This window comes from Asterias amurensis, chromosome 5 (assembly GCF_032118995.1).
Source record: "Asterias amurensis chromosome 5, ASM3211899v1".
Lineage (NCBI taxonomy): Eukaryota > Metazoa > Echinodermata > Asteroidea > Forcipulatida > Asteriidae > Asterias > Asterias amurensis.
Window position 1 is genome coordinate 24,988,592 of NC_092652.1, and position 25,089 is coordinate 25,013,680.

Here is a 25,089-nt window from a genome sequence, read left to right on the forward strand (position 1 = left end):
TCATAAAACTTATGTTATGACAAGCACTACAGCTGTTGATAGTGCACATTATTTTGATAAAGGTTTCCCCAATAAGTTGATCATTTTTCACTCAAGCATTTGAAGCTTAGAAATGATTTCATGCATGATTCACTTCTCAGATTTCTAAATGGTTGGTACCCGTTTAAGAATGCTGTGTCAAGAGATACGGTTGGTAAACATGAATGGATGTTCGTGTGTAATTACCGTGACATTTTTTTTTTTGCTGAATTTTTTTTCCAGCAAGTAGAAACTGTATTCAACTGAGACTTTCAGAAGAACCTTTCATTAACTTTCAATATAGTTTTGCTTATAAATCACGTTACAATGACAAAACCCAATCTGTGACTACCTTTAAGAAAGCAGACAGATTGACACAACTTGTTTGGGTGTAGACTTTGTTTACATTTGGACAAACTGCTACAAACAAATAGTACCGGTGTGATTGCGATGGGATCGTTCACTTCCTTACTATAAGCTACGTGATATCTAAAAAGGAACCAAATAGCTAAGTTTGTTTGCATTCGACTACATCGGCTGCGACATAGGACACCCCATGTCCTTTATACTCGATCTCATTCCTAGCAAGATGGAGGGACGAAGGTATAGAGAAACATAAGCCCCTGGAAACATCTTGCCGATGCGGCAGGAAATCGGGCAGGAAACAAGATGTACGTGGGGGTTTTCCCGCGTGGATATAGCAAAGCAATTTAGTGTTTACTTAACAGCGCCAGTCAAACTCGAAGACATGACACAACGTCTTCGGCAGAGCTTTACAAACCGTGACCGAGAACGCGTGACGAGCTTGGGATGAGTCTGGCCCCGTGTTCATTTTATACACAAAGGACGATCGAAAAAGAGATAAATGCAGTCACGTTGGAAGCACCAGAACCCACAAGGGTAACCCTGTGTTTGCTTTTAAGCCGTTTTTGAAACACGGAGAATACGGTGGAAAAAACACGTGTATGGTTCCCTTGGATGATACAATCCAATAAGTGGTTGCTTCTCTAGAAAACTTGTCTAACAAAAACCGAGTCATGAGGTGAGGGATATTCAACACAACACGCTTACATAATGCAAACATTTAGTTTGTGTGAATTGCACATTGAAAGAGAAAAGTCATCTCCGTATTTTGAGGAGAATTTTGTTGCAAGGCTACAAAATGGTTCAGTTTACCACACCAGTTTCAAGGGTTAACATAATTAATATACCACCAAATAACTACCCCTCTTCATTAAACTACCCGTTCATATTTTGCTCAATAATAACAATCATGCAAATTTTAATTAATTCAAAAGTATTGGGTTTTTTTTCAAGGTAATTAAGTTTCCAATTTTAAAAAGATATTTCCACTTTAAACTTTTCACATTCACGGTCGTAGATGCTTCAAATTGATGAAATAATAGAGGTCGGCGCCCAAATAAAGCCTTAATTAATCCGGTGTCAATTTAACAAAATTGTTAAAAAAGGAAGAAAGGTATAGCTGGAAAAATGATAAAGGAATATAAATGTTAACGACATGTTCACCAGACGCAGTGATGTAATCAGATATAACCACGGTGTAGAACGATTTCACGGCTGACTGACAAGTTCGTTGACAGAGAGGGAGAATTTGTTTATGAACCAAGCGTTATAATATTCTTGAAAAGAAATAACTCCTGTAACCAGGGCCCAATTTCATAGAGCTGCTTAAGCACAAAATTTTGCTACAGCAAAAAAATCCTTGCTTAGTAAAATCAGATTACCGGCCAAGACTCCACTCAATTATTATGCTATGTGAACAATAGCTTAATACCAGTCACAAGCAATGTATAATGTCATGAAAATTTGGCCAGTAACATGTGTAAAATAAGCAAGCTATTTTTGTTTGCTTAAGCAGCTCTATGAAACTGGCCCAAGGTCTCGAGACTGAAAGTGGGTATTTCCAAGGGAGTTGTGTTTTTAATTGAGTGTCCACATTTGCAAGGAGACAATTAGACTGAAGTTCTTACGTTGGGGAAGGTTGCTATGCTGAAACGGTGACTAATGCTTTCCCACACACGAAACAATAAGAACTACTACAAATGCTGTCGATGTTTATCAAATACTAAATGTTTATGTAGCTGATTGGTGTACATTCATCGCATTACGTGAGTTAATTCAGTGTGTTGGTCAATCGGAATCAAACGCCAATGCATTCACACGCAACACCAACTACACGGTCCGTTTAGTGTATAGTCACCGGATAATAATTGTAAATGGACAACTATTACCGCTTGGTGGCGTTGGTCATCACTCTTCCACAGCGCCTTGCAAGCATTGCGATCTACAACCACTTCCAAGGCGTGATATGAGAACTTCTACTCTTTGGTGTAGTATGCTCAACATGCCCAATAGTGGCACCGGGGATTGTTAAAATATGTTTGCACCTCTGCTGATGGCGCAAATCACTCTACACAAGCCTTGACTGATCTCTAAAAATAGAGATCAGGGGGCTCTGCACAGTAATTAACTTAGTAATCGATACTTACCGTAAATACACCGTTTTCGATATCGGTCATTTCGAGTAGCGAATAATCGGCCTCTCGGTCACCATTAGCGTCGATTGTCACGTTTCCCATTATACCTGAACAAATATACAGACAATTTAAGTTATTCATTATTCAACGCAACCTCTAATAATTGTATTTTAATGGTCAAAGAATACGTTGTTAAATTGACTGGTTGTTTTATTCAAAATTCAGGAACACGCCAATAACACGGGGGTTGGGGGAGCACAACCGTTTTGTACGTACCAACCAACAGTTCGTACAACGGGGGAAGCGTTCACATGGAAGTAACGTGGAGTTACAATAATACATAAAATACTTTGAGTTGTTGATTTTAGACATTGGAAATGTATTATGTTAGTACGTGCTGACAGCGGTACCCTTTTCAAGGTTTTGTTAATCTTTGTGTTTGACACGAGTCTTTAGGGATGAAAACCCGGTGAATTTCGACCGTTTTTCACATCATAACAAGCCTATCTCTGTTAAATCCACGCAATAGGTTATGTACATTATACCAATGTCAAGAAGTGAAACATTATTTTTTGTATTTGTTCGAAACAACTATAATTATGTGTTATTTTAAAAGTAAAACACAGATAGACCCGACGTCCGGATTAAAGTTGTTTTCAATAGCAGAACTTCCCCTTACGACGAAAGGTCAATCACTCGTACCGTTTAAAACTATTAAATTAACTACACGGATAGCGATCGTTTTAAAATAAGCAAATCAGGTACATGTAGATTCAACCAACCAATGCAAAACAAACGTTATCATCGATCAATGTTCACCTACGCATGCTATGGGTTGTAATTGTGTAACATTAGGCTGATAAGTTCATGTTTTACCACTTAAAACCGTGGAGTCTGCACCATGTCCGGAGGTAGACCTTAATTATTATTAACCTTCATTAAGCACGACTAAGAAATACGCAACAGTGTGTGATAACTCCGTCTTGTCATATCGCCGTCCATCCTAACGCCGACATTTTTAATTGAAATTGGCGCCCTATCTTTGATTAGAGAATTTCTGAAGAACACTCGTTAATATTTTCCAGAGCGCCGTGCATGGAAAGGGAACGTAAAAGAGGTAATTGGCGACCCTGTATTTTGTATTAGTTATCGGTAGAGGGCGCTACAGGGACTGTTTTTGGAGGACTGGGCTTGCCTAAAATAATCTGGGTCGAAACAGGTTCGTTTCGACAAAGATGTTTGTGTTCAACAGATATATCTTCTCTAGTAATTCGTGTTGCGACTTTGGCAAAGACGTTAACAAAAAGAATATTATCAACAGCTACAAGCACCAAATAAATTTGTTTGGACTTTGTTTTTGCAGTAATTACCAACGGGCTAACTCGTTAATCTGAGTTTACTAGATATTGAACCGGGTCCCAACCTGTTTTTTTGCGTGACACTAGCAGCTGCTAATCCACACTGCCGGGCCAAATCCGGGTTTGATCCCTCTTTTGAATCTAGTATAAACTAGGGGTCATAGGTCACATGCCGGAAGGAACCACGGTTAAACCCAACCTGAAGTCTAGTTTGCGTTTTTATGTGAGAATGTTCCAAAGTTACCTTCAAAAGTTCTGTTCCACATCCGATGAGTCAAGGCTTTACCGTCCCGAGGGTCCTCATTGGCTTCAAGGGTCTCGTTCAGTGCCATGGCGTACAGAATCACGGCATCGTGGAAAGCACCTACAAATGTGTTGACCTATAGAGAGACGGAGAAGGGGGATAGTGTCTTATTAATAAGTGTAGGCCATGCCTGTATGTTTCGTTTTCGAAAGGGCAAGGGCACCAAAGCATTTTCTTTAGGTAGAGGGCACCCTACCTACGAGGTGTAAATTTCTACAGGATTATTTCAAGGGCACCAAAGCAGAGGACATGGCGACAATTGCCTTCGTTGACTCCATGAAGTATCAGGCCTGAAGCATTGTATCCGCCATATCTCAAAAAGGGGCTTATTGTTTATCAATTGTTGATAAAAAAGTCTATAACATACTTTTAGACAAAATTACTGAGAAATTTAACGACGCTTTTAAACTAATCCACTGTTTCTAAATATATTCCATGTGCTTACATTTTGGCGGGGTATGAATAGTTAAAACCATGAGCGGCATTGTTTTATGAAGGGTATCGTAAATTATACCACAAACTGTCTGCCAAAACTGTCTGCCAAAACTGTCTGCCAAAACTGTCTGCCAAAACGAAGACGAGGTAAATTCTGTCAAACTATGGGACACTGGTGAAAAGAATACAATGAAGGAATTAACTACTATCGTCACGCACACGACAGTCGACACACACCGTCTTACGGAAAAAGCCTAGAATTGAACAACACTCCGTCTTTTTTAATTCTACTAGGTGCATCCGCGGCTATGTACTGAATTCCCCTTTAAAAATGTTTACATACTGTAAAATTTTACACACGAACGTTGTCGTGCCCGCCATCTGTGACTGAAAAAGTCGTACTTTGTTGTCATCTTGAGCTACAATTAAAAAGCTAGGATTCAGTTGGTAGCACACTGTATAAGTCAATTTAATGTCCTACCCTCAACATTGAACATCCTGTCACGATCAGAAACAAATTTTTTGAAACTTAGCTACATTTGGATACAGTTTTTTTTTACCGTTTAGTTGTACTGTTGAACATGACTTTTAGGTTGGTTTAAACCACTATGAGCGTATATGCACAAGGCAGTATTCACAGGCAACTTAGCAACAACCTTAAGTACACAATATACCCCAAACTCAGAGTAATTAACCCAAAGATACTGGAACCTATTAAATTATACTTCAACAATTCCAACATCTATTGGCCACCATATAATGTCATTAACATGAATATTTGAGAGTCTTTATACTCTTGTAGAAGTCTTTACACACATTTTGGTGTGTTTTTAAAAACTTGTGTGATCTTTTGAAGATCAATAAAGTTTTCTTATGGCTTATGTCTTACTCGGTGGGGTGTACACCACTTACGCCATGCGAGAGGTGTACATTTTCACCAAGCGAGGGTGCTATTTAGGGTTATGATGTCACTATGCAAGGCTCTACTAGTCTTCTGCTACCACTTCACTTGGCGGAATACGAAAAGAATGTTACATCTCGGGTTGACAGTGAATTGAAACCATGTTAATAACATGTTCAAGATAAAGGCATGTTCTAGATCAGGGGTAGTCATAACTGGCAGCTGGAATGTTTAGGACACTCTAGAGCTCTATCAAACAAAATATTAAGTCATTGGATCCGATTAGGAACAGTTAGTGTGTGGCCTGATTGCTCAAATAACCGGAAGGAATGTTAAAAGGACATCTGGCATGATAAGTTCTTTAAAATAATTGACACACTTTCAGACAACTGTATGCAAACACGGCAGAATCATTGGAAAAATATTTTCAGTACAAATTCTTGTTTTATTGGTTAATGCCTTGCGTGATTTAGAAATTAGTGAATTGCATATATGTGTTTGTTTCTCCGTCCATTACTTTGCTTTGGATCATTAAAGTATGAAGTGAAACCTAACTGGTAGGATGGTGTAAAAAAACAAAAAACAAAAACAAAAAAAACTTAAGCTTGATGTAAATGTTCAATAAGTTCTGAAATGAATGTGGTTTAAGAACTTGACGTTTCAACCTGTTTGCTCTGAATGTATTCAGAAGAGGACGGGTAAAACATTATCTGTGTGTGATTATCCACAGTGGTTCTACGCGGGAGTTAATGTTTGTCTGCAGACACTATCCTAAACACTGACTCTGTTTTCTGCCGACACACATTATTAACCAGCACCTCTGACAAAATAACTATGAATTGTGCAGTGATTGAAACTTTGCGTGAAAATAAGAGAAGAATTAAAAAATAGAAAGTAAGTATTAAAAACTCTCTTGAAGACTGGCACTGTTTACTGATTGAAACGTCACCAGACCACACCAGCTCTTTTCAGAGCCAACACTCATCCAAAACAGATTTGTATCATGGTATTTTAACCCAACTCATGCATTCTAAAAACATTGAGTTTGCTGAATGAGCAGCTGTGTAATCATAAGTGAAGATAGTTTAGGAAGGGGGGGGGGTGTGTGAAGGGAAATGTGTGGTTAGAACAAGTACAGCTTCCCTGCCCCTGGGTATACACAGAGACGAACTTCCTGACCTTTCAAGATACAACTCCGTGAACTTCGCTCAACGAGAGAACAAGAAGAAGAAGACGTTTATCGATTAAACCTTAGCTATGTTTCGCTAAATTATTTCAAGCGGCGTGTATAGTAGCTGCAGGGGTCCTTAATCCGAGAGATGTTCACAAAAGAGAGCGGTCATTTGACGAGATACTGTTTAGCTTCACGTCTCTGATAAGTCTGACATTAAGCTTCGGGCGCACAGTGAGAAATAATGGATAGTGTGAATGGTCAGCGATTTGGTCAATTAAGAGATGTGCTGCACAATAACGGTATACAGCTGTGAAAGGCTGTAATTTATTGGGGCAGGTACGAACGCGCTGCTAAATCGTTCACACGAGTCGGTGTTCAATGGTTCAATCAAGCAAACCGAAAAACCTAGTTGTATTCGTGGCCAAATACATCAATAGTAAAGTTTCTGACACGAAGAATTCGATTAACTCCTTTGTTCACGTGCCACCAGATTACCAACGCTGCCTCAATGCTGAGAGCAAAGCATTATCACAGCAAGGGCACAATTAATAACTCATTGGTTCATTATTAGGAAATGTAGACGGGCAATTTGCAGGGCGGTCCCATCAATTTCGAACCCCATTATCTTTATGTGGACCACTCCATCATTATGCAATAATGGTAACAACTGCCAAAGTGGCAGCGTAAAACACTTTATAATTTCCCTTGAACGTTCCACTAGATCGGTATTTGTCATCCTGGTTGACGGCTATACAGGTGCTTGATTGAGCTTGGAATAATTACAACACGAATTAATAAAGTAGGAAGACATCATTCATTCACACAGTGGTTTGGTTTTTAAAGACTGTTCTTGAAAATGAAGCACTGAGACGAACTCGCTTGACTTAGTTTCTTGTGGGGGGAGAAAACGAACGAGAACTTCGACTCATTTATTTACATCCAGTGGTTCAAGGATACACGCAGTACACGTGAAATTGCTCCGAAAGGGAAACGTCAAAGTGTCACCGGTTAGCCATGTATCTCTAATCAACGAGTGGAGAACCGATTTGGAGTTACCGCATTAACTTCATTTTAAAACTGTCTCAAAGTAATCGGTACACAACTTAGGTCAAGGATCATCTCTGCTATAAAGATAACATTCTCTCAAAATTCTGGTACTGTGGTATCGTGCATGCGAGGACCCTTTAGCACTTATGGTCTATCTTTGAGAAACACGTTGCGCTTTTTGACCATTGATGGTACCTTTTTGTCTTCCTTGTGTGCATCGGGTGGGAAGGTTTAATACTTTTGGAATTCGTCTCGACTTCAAACTGTCCCTAATTATTATTTCATAAAAAAATCTCAAAAATTATTGAAAGACTGCATCAGGCCTGGAATATAACAGAGACCACTGCGGTCGTGGCATTTGTTGTCCTGGTCACGGCCTTGGTGTCCCTTCAAAATGCCCCAATTGAATTTATTAGCTTTTCCAATGAAAGTGCCCTTTCCAAAATGAGAACGACCTTGCCATTTCTAAGATATGCATCCAGGCAAGCTGCATTGACGTCTATTGAATCTATTTGAGAAACTTTGTGCCAGCACAAAAAGCGGATTTATCAAAGAAAAATAATTTGAACAGGCTGTAAGATGTCCTTAAGGGATTCAAATAACAATAATAAACTGGAGAAGTTATTCAATAGATCCATTCTTTATGTAGGCCTATAGGGAAATTTATAGTCAATGCCGTCGGACGTATTAATAGCTAATAATTAGGCGTATAAACAGGTGAATATTATAGTTATACGTTTGAGTATTACAATTTGACAGTAATTCTCTTTTATAACTTGCTGTTATTAGTGGATGCCTTTAATAGTGTGAACTGCTTCGTTTTTAGGGATCAATGACCGGACATAAACGACCTTTCAGAGACAAGCAACTGTTTGCATTCAAAGAAAAATAACATGATGCAATTTTCGAAGGTGAAAATATTGATATCATTTTTACTTTTTTAAACCCATGAGGGTTTATAAATTTTCAAATCGCAATGAATTCGTAAAATTATACCGAATATATTTTACACTTTATTAAGTACCTTATTTACTTGTTCGCAGCAATTAGGGGGAAATGGCTTTTTTGATAAAGATATTCCCAGTTAAAAATTGCAATAAACTCATAAAAGTACACAGAACATATTTTACATTTCAATAAGTAGCTCATTTACTTATTCGCAACATTCGTGGAAATGGCTTTGTTAAAGAAGTATTCCGTTAGTCAAAAGCAGTCCGACCTTTAGGGAACGACTACGGACCATTTCCTAAAACCATCTCATCTAGTCCCGTTTTGGGGGGTCCTGAGGGGACTGTGGTGGATTTCTTCTTTCTCCCTTCCCATCTCTCTTTCTACAACAGACCAATGAATATTACAAAATTGCACCACGACAGAAGCCACACTTAACAATCCGCCAGTAGATGGGTCTCGTGGGAAAGGGTTTACATTTTGTTGCTACTGGTCACATTCGAAGTCTTAAGCCGATATTCAGTCGTACTACACCCACGAATTGAGCTGAAGTACCTGCACTTTTGTTTAAAGGTAAGGGGCATGACAAAATAATGCAGGCCTGATACTTCACAGAGGCAAAGAAGGCGAATGCCCCCGTGCCTGATCTTTGTCTTGGTGCCTTTGAAATGCTCCTCAAGAAATTTACAATGTCCTCATTGGGTGCCCTTTACCAAACAGAAAATGCCTTGGCGCCCTTGCCCTAACGAAGCTTACAGGCCTGTTAAAGATCAAACATATTATACACAAAAAATTTATTTTTTTGTATAAATTTGTTTGCCCATTTGTCTGAACAATCTTCTCAAAAAATAATTAGTTTTGATTTGATTTAATCACAAACATGCAAATGAACGTTTATGACGTCTCTGACAGAATCTAAACCACTGACCCCTGGTTTTCCCGTCTTGAAAACATGACCACTTTATTTGATTACAAATGTTAATATATAGTAATCGATATTAATTGAAAAAAAACCCCCAAAAACAGAGGATACGAACGAACGCGTTCCTCACAAACCCATGATGCTTTAAAATAACCCTCGCTTGTTGCTGCGTTGTAATTTTATTCCCTGGGGATAATTTCACTATTCCTGAAAAAAAAATTAAAACCCATCAGACTGTCTAGAGGGAATACTTGCGATAACAACACAGGCCATGCCAACTTTTAACGTCAGGACTTGACAAGCGAAATAATGTGCTTTTAAAGCCATTATACACTTTCGGTAAACAGTATTGTCCAAGTCCCACACTTAGTGTATCACAACTTATTTATAAAATAACAAACCTGTGAAAATTAAGGCTCAATCGGTCATCGGAGTCGGGAGAAAATAACGGGAAAACCCACTCTTGTTTCCGCGCGTTTCGCTGTCATGACATGTGTTTAAAATAAATCCGTAATTCTCGCTATCGAGAATTGATATTGTGTTGAAGTTTTCTCAAAAAGTAACGCATTTCATGGAAAATATTTCTAGAGAAGTCTTTCACCATCACCTTTTGTAAACCCTGTAAATTATTCGTAAATCTGTGAACTTTTTTTTTTCTGTACCGAAAGTGTATAATGGCTTTAATGATTGAAATATGTATACCATAATCAGATATAGAAATTTGATAAACGTTTTTTTTTCTTAAAATACACAACCAGGCCGGGTCATACTTGTCCCGGGTTCCAGGTCACCCATTGGTCAGTCTGAGCCAGCAACTGGTAACAAAAGCCCATATTATGCATCAGTTTGAGAAAACCTCACCTATCATCGTGATAGTCTCAATTTATCCTACCATCAACATCAACTATCTAACCAGAGATTTGACAAGTCGAAGCCAATTATTCAACATGTTTAAAGGAACACGTTGCCTTGGATCGGACGAGTTGGTCTATGAAAAGCATTTGAAACCGTTTGTTATGAAATGCATATGGTTAGAAAGATGTTTTAAAAGTAGAATACAATGATCCACACAAGTAGCACTCAACATTGTACGGTTTTCATTTTACGTCGCGGACTAACACGGTCGGCCATTTATGGGAGTCAAGTTTTTGACCCCCATAAATGGCCGAACGTGTTTGTCGACGAGGTAACACGAAAACCACGCAATTTCGAGGCATATTTGTGTAGATCATTGTATTCTACTTTTACAACATCTTTCTAACCATACCGATTTTATAACAAACCGTTATAGAACGCTTTTCAAAGACCAACTCGACCGATCCAAGGCAACGTGTTCCTTTAACATTACATGCGAAGGGTTGTCGATATCGAGCCACACTATTTCGACCCGAACGGTGACAGGTTTTGAGACAACTTCCTCACTTTCTTGAGGTCACTTTCTTTTTCCAAAAAAACAAAAAAAAGCAAATCAAGGAGCCAAAGTTCTTCCTTCAACCAGAGACTATTAAAACGGTCGGGTATGAAGTATGATGGACTAGACTTGTGACCAACTGATCGACTTTTTGTCAAGTCGGCACTTGATGCTTCTGCCACCGCATCAACTGTACTTCAACAGCTGGTTCTTAAATACGCAAAGTCAAGACGCAATGTGTCTCATGAGTTTAACACCGAATGAGCAATATTTCTTCGAAGTAAAGAGAAGTCATAAAATGACCTTTGAGTGAAAAGCACATCAAAGGAGGAAAGCCAAGGGAATAAACGATATAGTCCAATAGCCAAGTCATTCACCTAACAGTATTTCCTCTTGCTATTCACACGACAGCAGTTTAACCGGGGTCCCTTGCTTAGTATTAACATGGTCGTAAAATGAAGCAACGTTTGACAAGATTTTGCAAGAGAGTTGAACAGAAGAAAATATTGTTGTCCTTTCACACAGGGTACATTTTGTAAAATTTTTACAACCGTGCTACAATTTTAGCAAGGAACGCTTGCTAAATTGCTCTAGTGTGAAAACTCAACACACCAAGGTGTGTTAAAGGAACACGTTGCCTTGGATCGGTCGAGTTGGTCTTTGAAAAGCGTTTGTAACCGTTTTTTTATAAAATGCATATGGGTAGAAAGATGTTGTAAAAGTAGAATGCAATGATCCACACAAACATGCCTCGAAATTGCGTGGTTTTCCTTTAACCTTGTCGACTAACACGTCGGCCATTTATGGGGGTCAAAATTTTGACTCCCATAAATGCCCGACCATGTTAGTTCGCACAGTAGAAGGAAAACCACGCAATTTCGAGGCAAACTTGTATGGATCATTGTATTCTACTTTTAAAACATCTTTCCAACCATATGCATTTTATAAAAAACGGTTACAAACGCTTTTGTTTTGACCAACTCGTCCGATCCAAGGCAACGTTTTCCTTTAAGCATGACTAACTTGATGGATGTGTTCAATAGGATCCACACGGGCGTAACAAATATTGTTTTGAGGGTTTTCTTGTTAATTGGGAAAACCACGTCACTAATGTAAACACAGGGTCTTATGCCATGCCACGCCACTTTGAGTAATAGAGTAGTTCAAGTCCTTCTGTCTATACCAATAACAAACTAATTGCATTTGGAGAGAGTCGATTGGAGCGTTTGGCCGAGGCCTAGAGTGCATGGAACCTGCGGGAAAGGCAGGAACCATTAGAAATGCACACGATTACCGTCGACGTGTTCAAAGTTGATCGCTGCCGCTTGGTTTCGTGTCATCCCCGCAGCACGTGGTAAATAAGCACCCGTTGACATGACATTCATCCAACGCTTCTGTTTATTACCTGGGTTTAATAATGTGAAATCTGGGATTAGAAATCCCGCTGCACATTTGTTGATATGGGACATTTTCACCAATAAAAATCTCATTTAAAGATGCTATGTCAGATTTTTTGCCCCAAACATTAAAAAATAGATTTTTTTTTGAGTGAATGGTATTTCAAAGAGTATTACCCGCTCGGAAAAAAAGTTATTTTTTACTTTTAATGGTTAGGAACCATGACAAAAAATTAAAACGTTTCTTATAAACACATAAGAATTGGTCACGTGATATATTGTCGGGATCCCGACAAAAACTAGTTTTGAGCACTTTATTTCACTGCTACTAATAATTGGCGGACTTTTTCGAGCAATGGCTCAAATGAAACTTCTAACTTTCTCGACGCCCATCAAAATGCCTATTTAATTTTAAATCAAAATTTTTGGGTCAAATCGGCCAAAAATCTGACATAGCATCTTTAAAGGCACTGCAGCCGATTTCACGAAACGCTAGGATTAATCCTATCTCGAGTTAGGGCGATAACTTAGGATTAATCTTAAGGTCTGCAGGGTTGGGACTCGTCCTAAGTCCTAAGATTGATCTTAAGTTAGGAAGAGTTTGGTGAAATCGACGGCTGGACCCTACTGGTAATTACTCAAAATAATTGTTATATAACTTACTTGGTAACGAGAGCTGTTGATAATACAACATTGTTGGAAAAGTCTCTGAATTAAGTTAATTTTTGAGAGAGAGGACAAAATGAAGATGACTGGAAAGTTGTATGATTGGCTTGACAGCATAAAAAATTAACAACACAAGGGGAAATGGTGCAGTTAAGCATTGAAGCGTAGAGCTTGATCTAAGCTGTCAGTAAGGCCTGGCTTAACAAACGACCTTGGGGCGTAGTAGGCTGCCTAAGGCTCACTCAGCTCTGTTACCATTCCTGCAAATTTGACTGTAATCCCTTCGTACGCGGTAAAGTCGGTCATCAAATTAGCTTTCAACTCGAACTAATTTCGAGTCACATTTCGCAAATTTCATGCACTTAGGATTAGACACGCCCCATTCATTTGAGCCATCTATAATAACTCGTGTATGTATGCTATAGTTTGAATAAACTTTTTTTAGTCGTTTATACCGTCACAACAACAGGGAAATGCCGTTGTACTATCTTTTAAGCCTTATAGCGCCAAGTGTACGGTAAAAATGGAACAAGTGTATTGTATATCTGCAACAGATGGAATGAACATTAATTACAACCAACCCGTCAATTGTGATATGGATGGAGTGCTTGCTAATTAATTTTGGATATTTGCCAGCTTAAACTCATGTCACATTTTGTCTTATGTATATTTCCATACAATGCCATTTTTGCTTTGTTTATGCCATCGAATCTTCATTACAAACTTCTTATACTTCCTGTTCGTGTTCATACTCTGTTCAGAGGAAAACGCAGATGTACATTGGACTAGGTAAAGTTCCCTGGGACTACCTATGTACTGCATCACATCCGTTCTATTCAAAATAAAAACAAGAGCCGACCTTGTTTTTATCCTCAAGTTCAGTTTACCTTTAGCAAATACCAAAATAGAACTTAAGCAATATTAAACCACAAGGAAAACTATACTTGTTCAATTTAGAATATTTACCCAGTCTAAATAGTGTTTGAAGCTTTGCATGGTGTGGAGTTTACTATTTACCTAGTCTGTTCCCTTGTTGTTTGTTACTTGATGATTAAACTATACACACAGAGAAAAAATTACACAACTTGTGTAAAATATTACCTGTTTTAGATGTAGTGGGCGAACACCATAACTATTAGGTAAAACTTTACCCAACAGGCGTTGGGTAATATCTTGCTTCATAGCTGTGTAAAAGTTTACATAAATATTGGGTAGTTTTATTTACTGAATTGTTGGGTAAACCCACTCATGTAAAATATTACTTAATTTTGAAGTAAAGCCTTTACCGCTTTACAATGTAAATAGTTGTGTAAAACTTAACATCAATATTGGGTAGGTTTTTTTTACTGAATTGCTGGGTATAAACCCACTCATGTAAAATAATTACTTAATTTTGAAGTAAACATTTTACCGATATTTAATGTACACTGTATACCTTTAAAACTGGTAATAATATACACAATGCTTGGGTTGAATACTAGCAAAGTGTTGTTTCATGGAATTTGGGGCTGTAATAAATGGACACATCATAAATATTGACACTTGGCGACTACAACATGAATTTCAAGATAAACACTTTTTATTAAAATTTAACAATGTTAATAACATTAACAATCCAAAACATCACATGTGCAAAATGGGGTGTTCTATATGTTTCATAATCAATCAACAGCTTCAGTGAATTTAAAAAATTACAAAAAATCTACAATGGTCAACATTAATTGGCAAGGTCAGAGTAAATACTTCCAGGCTAACAAAGCTTAAAGAAGAACTCCAAGGTCAAATTGAATTTTGGGTTTGAACAATTTATATGGGGAATTGTTGGTTTATCCTAATCGTCGCTAAGCAATTAAAACGGCGTTGAATTTGACATTTTGACAAATTTGACAAAACTGGAAGGGTATTGAATACAAGTTTAAATTTGACCTTTGAGTTCCTCCCACAAATCAAAGCTATCACAACTATCACATCTCTTATGATTTTGATACTTATTTGCAAACAATTTGTGCAAGAACTTCTTTAACTACAATGCTTCTGGAATGGTCAACATTAATTGGCAAGGTCAGAATAAATACTTCCAGGCTAACACAGCTTGAAGAAGAACTCCAAGGTCAAATTCAATTTTGGGTTTGAACAATTTATATGGGGAATTTTTGGTTTATCCTAATTGTCGCTAAGCAATTAAAACAGCGTTGAATTTAACATTTTGAAAAATTTGACAAAACTGGAAGGGTATTGAATACAAGTTTAAATTTGACCTCTTTAAACTGTATAAAGGTTGTTCCATAAATCAAAACTATCACAACTATCACATCTCTCATGATTTTGATACTTATTTGCAAACATTTTGTGCATAAACTTCCTCAACTACAATGCTTCTGGAATGGTCAACATTAATCAGATGCATCATGAGATGAACAGTATGCCCTGAACTCTCGAATAGTGTTGCTCTTCACACTGCCTTTGAGTTCAAACACAACCGATTCAATAAACTCCCAAACGCCAGAACACTTCTCCTGGTAGCTCAAGTCGAAGACAAAGTGTGTTTTGAAACACACATCCAATGCTTTCACAAGGGATGACTGTTGGAATGCATGTCGCTCAAAAATTACGAACACTTGCAATGGAGCCAGTGCAGACCCACCTAGTATCAGCATATGGTTGCGACCTGGTGTCCCTGTTGATGTCTTTCAAATACTGGTCCAAACTTGTGTTTTCCTGCATAAATGGGAATAATAATATAAAAAAATAGGTTAAATTTCAATGGGGGTGCAGTACAAATTGTATTACAAGTGTATATTGTCTGTAATGAACTTAAAGTGTTGTAATATGACAATTAAACCAATTTTGCTGTAAAATAATAATTTAATCTGATGTGTCTTAAGGATGGGGTAAATACAATGTCAGATTAAATTGTTATTTTATATCAATGGTGGTTTAATTATCGTATTACACTATTTTGAGATCAATAGAGACAATGTTCCTGTACTGCAATGTATGTGCAATACAATTTGTACATGATGTACAGCGCATAAATTGAAAAAAGTACAAATAAAAATTAAAATAAAATAAAATAAATAAACAAATAAATACATTAAGGGCCTAACAAATAAACAAATTAACAAAAGGTTCAAGGATGGAGACTTGCAGTTCTGGAATAAGGTGATAGGATCGCAGAAGGAGAGATAATTTTGGTGCTGAAAACCTGAAAACTTTGATTTTTCTTGATCTTTATCTGATTTTTCTTTTCTTTTTTTTTTGGGGGGGGGGTGAGATTTCTTGAGTAATTCCTTTAAAAGGTTAAAATAAACAAGAATTCATGGCCAAATCAGAATATTTTTGTTACTAGTTGCCTGCTTTCTTAAAGGCAGTGGACACTATTGGTAATTTTCAAAGATTAGCCTTCACAGGTGGTGTATCTCAACATATGCATAAATTAACAAAAAACCCGTGAAAATTTGAGCTCAATCGGTTATCGAACTTGGGAGATAATAATGAAAGAAAAACCCGTGTCACACGAAGTTGTGTGCGTTTAGATGGTTGATGTCGAGACCTCAAGTTCTAAACTTGAGGTCTCGAAATCAAATTCGTGGAAAATTACTTCTTTCTCGAAAACTTTGGCACTTCAGGGGGAGCCGTTTCCCACAATGTTTTATACCATCGACCTCTCCCCATTACTCGTAATCAAGAAAGGTTTTATGATGATAATTATTTTGAGTGATTACCAATAGTGTCCACTGCCTTTAATACAGTGCACATGTACATGTTTACAATGGTCTCCAACGATGCATGTTGTACGTGTATTGCGTGCACAATACGGGGACCATTTATTGTTCATGATTGTTCATGTAGGTGTTTGTGATAATTATTCAAGTCACTGTTCACAAGTTTTGTCAGTCAATCAAAACATGACGTTCAATTGTCCCTTTATGCTGATAAGGAGTCGTATATAGTATATCACTACAGATAATAACATCAATACAGAAATCTTTTATAGTACTTACCTTCAAACGTCTCAACTAAATGAGGGAAGTTCCACTCAAGAAGTTTTTCCTTCATGAGATCCATTTCGTTGTGTGTGTGTGGTTACACTGTACTGTGGTACTGCAGAGCGCGACCGACCCCAGCATGCCGACAAGTTAGCACAATACTTGAGTAAAACATCGTCGTTTACTAAACACCATGTAAACTTTTACAACCAGTTCAGTAAAATTTACATAATATGTGTTTAAAGTTGCTAAGTTATGTAAACTATTAGTTTTACTAACTATTTGAGTATTTTTTTATTTACACAAACATTTTGTTTAAATTTTTCATAAATTTTTACTTATGTTAAGTATCTTTTTACTTAACACATTTAACATAACTTTTTTTTACAATTCTTTTTCTGAGTGTACAGCACGTCACACGTCCTTGAGGTAATAATCCCTCTGCAGCCACTTCCCACTGCATGTTGTACAACTTGGATATGATCCCTGGCTAGCATAAGTACAAGGCAGTTAAACATTCAATGTTTTCTGACCTGCACCCCAAACAAAGATATTGACAAAGCCGGGTTACTGCTATCATTAATATTACTAGAAGTAGAGTGCCGGCACGTTTTCGGTGGTTGCAGGTATAAATCCTGCTCTAGTCAATGTATCTTTAAACCATCATTCGGCATTGACTTGTGTCTGTGACCCCTCGTGCTGAGATTGCAGCGGGGTTCATTGGTTTATTCAACCAACAGTTTACAACATAACCTAAGATAGCAAAATAAATCTGAACACATAGAATGTACATACAAACTCGTCTGGGTTCATCGCATTACACGCAACTATTTCTTAATGTATTTATTTCTTTACTTATTTATTAAGTTGTTAATAATGGTTGTGAAAACGTCATGAAACGAGTACATTTCACGCATGAGATTCAAATACACAAGGGTTAAAGTGGTACAGAACAGAATACTTAGTGCCTGGAATATTGATCATTAAATCATTCATACGTGGGTTAATGTATTTAACTTCATGCACGTTTCAAAACACATTAAATATTGAGCCGACGTATTGCTTCATTAAGTTTGCGATTCTTAAGTCATCTGAAAAGACTAGTGACGAACTTTGTCAACGAGCATAAAGTAATACACCAATGGTTTGTAATTAATTGTCGTGGTGTTTTTCACTAGGGATTTTTGTTCTTTTAAATCGATTAAAAAAAGGGAATCATTAAACAAATTAGTTTACCAGCCAAAATACCATGTCACACGTACAATTTGTAACTGGTATCCTGCTCATACCTGCTAAACATGAAATTGTTTTTTTTTTGGTGTGCTTAACCAGCTCTTTGAAATTGAGCCCTGGTTGAAACGTAGACCTTCCCTGGATGGTAAATAGATGGCAATGACAATACCATTCAATAATCCACTCACTTCATTTGAAGATGTCGACTTTGTACTATGCCCAGTTAGGCCTATCTCAACACCCGCAACGCTTTGATTGATTAGGGTTCGGAAATTGGCAACTTGCAAAGCTTAATTTTGTTTCTGTGTACATCAATCGAGTGATGCATCAGGAAACATCATCGGAGGAGGAGGATGAGGCGAACATTCCTAAGACGGATTTTAAGTGTTCGTCAACAGCCGAAAAACTATTGCCATAATACTGTTTTGTGTGCTCGTTTTTGTTGTGTTTTTTTTTTCGTCTGAAGACGGCACATTCTTGCGACAAGATGGCTCTCGCAATATGACGGCATTTGCAACAAGACGGCATTTGCCATACGACGGCATTCTTGCGACAAGAAGGCATTCTTGCAGCTTTCGGTATGTAGATTGCTTTTACAAAACACAACATGTAAGGATTCGTTTCTCAAAATGTGGTGACGAAATGACATGCATTCATTGCATTTGCATTGAGAAGAAACTGTGAATGAACGCTAACTCGCTGTGCAAACAAACAAGTATGAACATAAAAAACAATAGACCCAAATAAGACCAATAATAAGAAACTGACAAAGAAACGGGTCAAGTCCCCTGTGTCCCCGTATAAATCCGGGTCACTTCTGACCCGGGAGAGTTTAAAGAGAGTAGGCCTACACCTTCCATTTGCGAGATCTCATCAATCTCAGTGAAAAAAAAACAAAAAACGCCAGTATCCATGGTTACACTCTCACAATAAGTCGGCAGCCAACTTTTCTCGCAACTCTCATTTGTCAACGTCACAAATCGTTCAGCAAAACGCGTGGAGTGTGAACGAGTTTCCCGCGCATTTTAACACCTGCGCGGGGCCATTTGTTTAAACCCTTCCTCACTACAAACTCGCATCTAGTTTTTAATGACAGTGTTGAAGCTGTGCAAACAGGAAAGTAAAAGAGACAGCTCGAAGTCGCACGTTTTTTTGGGGGTTGACGCTGTTCGGTAGAAACGGCTTTAGAAAATCAACTGAGTTCCGTTACTATGGTTACTGCCAGTGAGTTTCCTTTACTGGATGAGAGGTGAGAGTGAAGACGACAACTGATCAAACCATGACTTTCATTGAAGAAAAATAAATTATGGGCGAGTTAATTTACCTCATAGCCTGATCATCCGAAGTCACAATAGACCTTATGCACATGACGTCATTTCAGTAGGGCGCCCTCACCTAGAGGTCAAAAGGAGGTTGTTAATTGGCCAATAATGTGCGCCGCGCGTACAAATCCGTGCGTCTCGATTGTTTCGTCACCGTTTTTCCTCTAAGATGGCGGCTGGATGACGTCAATGCATTAGAAGGTCTATTCGAAGCTCGTGAATTACGCCAGATATCTGCCGTTGAGCTCATGTACATAATCACCTCTGACCTCCCATCATTTCGCATAGCTTTCATGGTTCTAGTGGAGATCCGCATTTAAATCCGACGTACAAGTGTAAACGTATAAAACCAACGACAGGGGACCAGTTCAATTTACTTCGTAGCACCATGTTTAAACTGACGTACCACGAAAAGGGCGTCTACGAGAAGGCGAACGAAAATAAATCGCTCTTCGCCCGTAGTTAGTTTACAAAAACCTCCGGGAATTAATAACTCTGGAAAGAAAAGTGGTATTGGATTTATTGCCCATCGTTGAAGAGTTCCGATTTATTGCTCGTTCGGAGTCACGTATGTTTCGCATTAATTTCATCAGATATACAAACCAATGTTATTGTTAACGTTCGCAAAAACCGGTTCATGATGATAGATAACCAATCGGCTTGGGGTCACTATGTCCGTGATTGGAATAGAGAGAAAATTAGCAGTCAACTTTGACGAGAGAAAATAATCAAAGAGGACTGACGGGGCCCATTAGTGTAGGGGTTTACGTTAGAGCAACTTGCTATTAATGGTGAGTTAGAACAAATATAAACGACTGATAAAAACCGTACCTAAAAGCATTCTGATTTGTATATGACTATCCAAGAATGAAAAAGAGAGTTTAACAAATAGATTATACTTGGTTTGAATTTGTTTGCATGAGATAAGGGATGCTCAAATATACTCAGGCGAGCCAAGGGAAATAGTTTTTTTATCTGGACATCGGTGACAACCTCCCCGGGAAAAGTGGGTTTTTGCCTTTTGATGTGTGTAATCTACGGGACATATCGCAAGTTCTTACGGCGTTGATGAGAGAGCTTCGATATGGTTGATTAGTCTATTCCACGGGGCGGCGGTGTTTAATCAAGCCAAGTGAATGGGAGTGATTGTATGAATAAACCGGGAGATAAAAAAGGGAGCCAAGAGGCGTCCACCAACACCTAAACCTTCACCAATAAGGCCCTGATGAGGCTTCATTAAATGTCGCTGAATGTCTTCACCATGACAGGAATGTGAAGTTCCAAACCACAGGCTCGTTTTCGATAGCAGATTGTTTAAAGGCAGTGGACACTATTGGTAATTGTCAAAGACTAGCCTTCACAGTTGGTGTATCGCAACATATGCATAAAATAACAAGCCTGTGAAAATTTGAGCTCAATCGGTCATCGAACTTGCGAGATAATAGTGAAAGAAAAAAACACCCTTTGTCACACGAAGCTGTGTGCATTTAGATGGTTGATTTCGAGACCTCAAGTTCTAAATCTGAGGTCTCGAAATCAAATTCGTGGAAAATTACTTCTTTCTCAAAAACTATGGCACTTCAGAGGGAGCCGATTCTCACAATGTTTTATACCATCAACCTCACCCCATTTCTGGTCACCAAGAAAGGTTTTATAATAAAATTATTTTGAGTTATTACCAATAGTGTCCACTGCCTTGAATACAACCAAAGCAACAGGCTTCGTTAATCACATTTTTTGTTCCACACCATGATTAAGAAAACAGCTTCACTGTTGTATGTATGTTAATGAATCAAACGTGGTACAGTAATTATTAGCTCGAATATAAACACTTCGAAGTGAGCAAACCTTCCCAATAGTGCCCAGAAACAGCTTAAAACCATGACTCCATAGCAAATTAACAAACTTTTATTACTTTTACGGATCTGTAATCCAATGAAATTATGCCATATGTGATAATGTCACTTGCTATTTAAAAGTATGCAGACATAAGTAAAGGTTTCATTTCTCTAAAAAGCATTTTAATACTTGGTGGGCTGAGGTTAGTATACCCTTATTAAGGAAACCGACTATAGCAGACAGTATGACGTGAAACAAACGAGGTGATTTAACACCAGCTGTCACCACTCGAAATAAAAAGAGCACCAAGTTTCTCTCGAACTTCTCTATAATATTACACCGCCAATCCCTCTTTGTCCACGACCCCTTCACTCCGTGGGTTTACAGCCAGTGTCACATGACAGTATGGTCAATGTAAGGTCCAATTATTGACACCAAAATTGTGATTTAAAGGCAGTGGACACTATTGGTAATTAGTCAAAATAATTATCAGCATAAAACCTTACTTGGTAACGAGTACTGGGGAGAGGTTGATAGTATAAAACAATGTGAGAAACAGCTCCCTCTGAAGTGACGTAGTTTCGAGTTAAGAAGTAATTTTCCACGAATTAGATTTCGAGACCTCAAGTTTAGAATTTGAGGTCTCGAAATCAACCATCTAAAAGCACACAACTTCGTGTGACATGGGTGTTTTTTCTTTCATAGTTATCTCGCAACTCCGACGAGCAATCGAGCTCAAATTTTACAGGTTTGTTATTTTGTTGATATACCGAGTGAGAAAACTGGTCTTTGACAATTACCAATAGTGCCCACTGTCTTTAAATTGTATAGTTATACTAAGCATAGATCCAAACAAAGTTATAAGTTCTTATTTCAGGTATATCACGTACAAAATTCGCCAATGACAAGTGGTAGCAACTAAAAATGATTTCAGGTCAGGTTTGCGGTAGCACCATTTGTGAATCTCTTTTTGAGTGTGGTGTTTGTTTTTAAAGAAGAAGAACCATTCCAGAGTTTCAAATCCTACTTTAGAACGAGCTATTGTCGAGATACTGACATTATCACACGTCCATCGCCCACATACAATCAGTTTTAAGCAGGATATACTTTCAGCATTGTCTGTGGTATATGCTTTTTGCTAAATCATCAGCGAAAAAAAGTAAAAGAAAATACAAAGAAATAATTTCGGGGAAAATTGTGCCATCAACTTGAAAGCAAGGGGCGATCCTGTCCGGAAAAAAAAGATAGTATCAAACACAAATCCAATCACAGGGACCATTATATTTTATTATTAAATAAAAGGGACAAAAGGGTTTCCATAATCGGATAGAGGGATCATATCTGGTTACAAAATCTGGTTGAGATCAAACCCAGTGTGAATCCCAACTGACAATGGCTGGAAATGACCGTCATACTCTGTTCCAAATTCGAACTGATTTATAGCATTAGGAATTATCCTCTGTGCTATTCATATAACATGCGTCTAGATTTAATCTTAAGACTTTTCTGATAACTGAGTTTATATCAGAGTTCGTGTCCGAGTGGAGAGATTGTATCTCAGGGAAATCCATCTCCCAAAAGAGATGATACATAGCTTTTTTTGTCCTCTCTTTTTTTTCCGGAGAGCACATTTATTTAAAGGCAGGGATATAACCAAACGTAGATATACTTTTGGCTATTGCCAAGGAACAGTAGTCTTGTTTGGTGTATCCCAACATATTCATACAATTACAACCCTATGAAAATTTGTGCTCAATTGGTCATCAAAGTTGAACGAAAATAGCGGTGAAAATTCACGTTGCATAACTTACAGTGTGCTTTCAGATGCCTGAGAAAGGCTTCGTGCCTGAAGCTTTTTCTCAAACTCAAATTTGTTGGCGAAAAATTTACCTCTTTCTCTAAAGATACAATACTTCAAGGAGTGACATTTCCAAAACTGTACTATAAACATAACCAGCTCCCCAGTACGCTTTAGCAAGTAGATTTAACGTAATCAATTTTGGTATGAACCATTCGATTAGTGAAATATTTGATAGTCTTTGAACCACACCTACTAAATAAACACCATCTCTTTTTTCCATTATCTGTTGTTTGTTTATTTATATTGCCTTGTATGCCAAGGTGATTAATACCAGTACTATAGTTTTATGTCATTTCAAGCACCGACATGAATCATTTGGTGCAATAGATAACACCAGCTATCATATCTTTTTAAGTAGTTTTTCTAATCGCTGTCAATGTACTTTTTCATAATAAGCCCAAACAAAGCACAGACCCTTATGTTTCCCCGAAACAAAAATATTCACATTTTTTATTTTTAGTTTGGATCGAGACATTTCGAGGTAACTAAAATGATGTCAATTCAGAACAACATGCTAAAAGCTTTCATTCATTTCTTTATAGTCGTTGAAATTGTCGAAACAGCACCGTCCAAACGTTTTGTGAGGGAAATTTAAGCCGAAGTTTTTCCAGTTTACCTGAATTAGAAGCTCACGACAAAAACTAGATATTAGGATCGAAATTAGGATAAAGCAACACAAATGATTTTGAAAGCGTACTGACTAAAAAGTTCAAAGTAAAAACACTTTTCTGTGAAATATTTTCCTCTGAAAAAAATGTCATGTTCGAGAACACTGTCACTTAAAACCGAAACAACGGTTTATTTCGGTTGTGTTCAACCCAAATTAAGGACAATGTAGTTGTATTATGAAAACCGTGCATGGTTTTCACTACAATAGTTTCTCCTTTGACTCAAAGGATTTATTTTCATTCATATTGGTTGGTCAAACAAACAATGAACACTGCCTGCGACTATTTTATTTGGTCATCTCTTCCAATCAAGTATAATACCTTTAATATAAGAAGAAGGTATCACATGGTCCCGTCACCTTTCATAGAGTACATCTTGGAGTTGCTTAGGTTACCCTAAGGAAAGTTCAATTAATTGGAACTGAATCCTGTGCTGTGCCTTGTTCGCATTCACACTTCAATAATGTATTGATTTTTATGCTAGATAATTTGGATATCAAGTCCTATAGCTACGCCACACACAGATCCTGGAAAGAGTTAGTGAATTCGGATATTTGTACGGTTCAGAAAAAAAACACAAAATATAAAGCTTGCACTTTCTCAATTTCAAAATAACCAGCAGCGGAATACCATCAAGTAATCATTACTAAGAATACGTTGTGATCGTGTCGCAAGCTCGAATGTTTTTCAGTGAAGGAACAAAAAAAAAAAAAAAGATAAAAAAAACCACTAAGGGGATACAAAACAGCCTGTCTTGATAATCTGCTCTTCTTCTTGAAACCTGAGCCTTCTAATATGAAGGTATCATGTAGCGAACACTTTTGTAGTCGAGAAGAAACCAGGTGATTACAAAGTGGGTCAAAGTGACTTGGGAATCCTTCGCGACGGTGAGGCACACCTGGACAAACCTTTCACAGAAATCACGGACGACATTCTGTCTAGATTTTCCCGCCTTCGGGGAGAGGGATAGAGAGATTCGTCATCCTATTTTGTGTTCGGGGAGATTTGTCGATCCGAAACTGCTGAAGGACTACACACGAGGAAGGGGGGGGGGGGTGCTATTTTGAAGTTCAGATTCTAGTCTTATTCTTTGTCAGC

At 37.8% G+C, this 25,089-nt stretch overlaps 1 protein-coding gene across 5 annotated transcripts in view; it reads right to left on the bottom strand.

Moving 5' to 3' along the window:
* LOC139937870 (atrial natriuretic peptide receptor 1-like) overlaps positions 1-25,089 on the bottom strand; it is a 386,766-nt gene that overhangs the window by 69,686 nt on the left and 291,991 nt on the right. For all 5 annotated transcript variants that reach the window (XM_071933239.1, XM_071933238.1, XM_071933237.1 and 2 more), the window contains exons 3-4: positions 4,119-4,254; positions 2,529-2,623 (exon numbers count right to left, since the gene is read on the bottom strand). In XM_071933239.1, the coding sequence (XP_071789340.1) occupies positions 2,529-2,623; positions 4,119-4,254 (231 nt within the window). The remainder of the gene's footprint in view (positions 1-2,528; positions 2,624-4,118; positions 4,255-25,089) is intronic.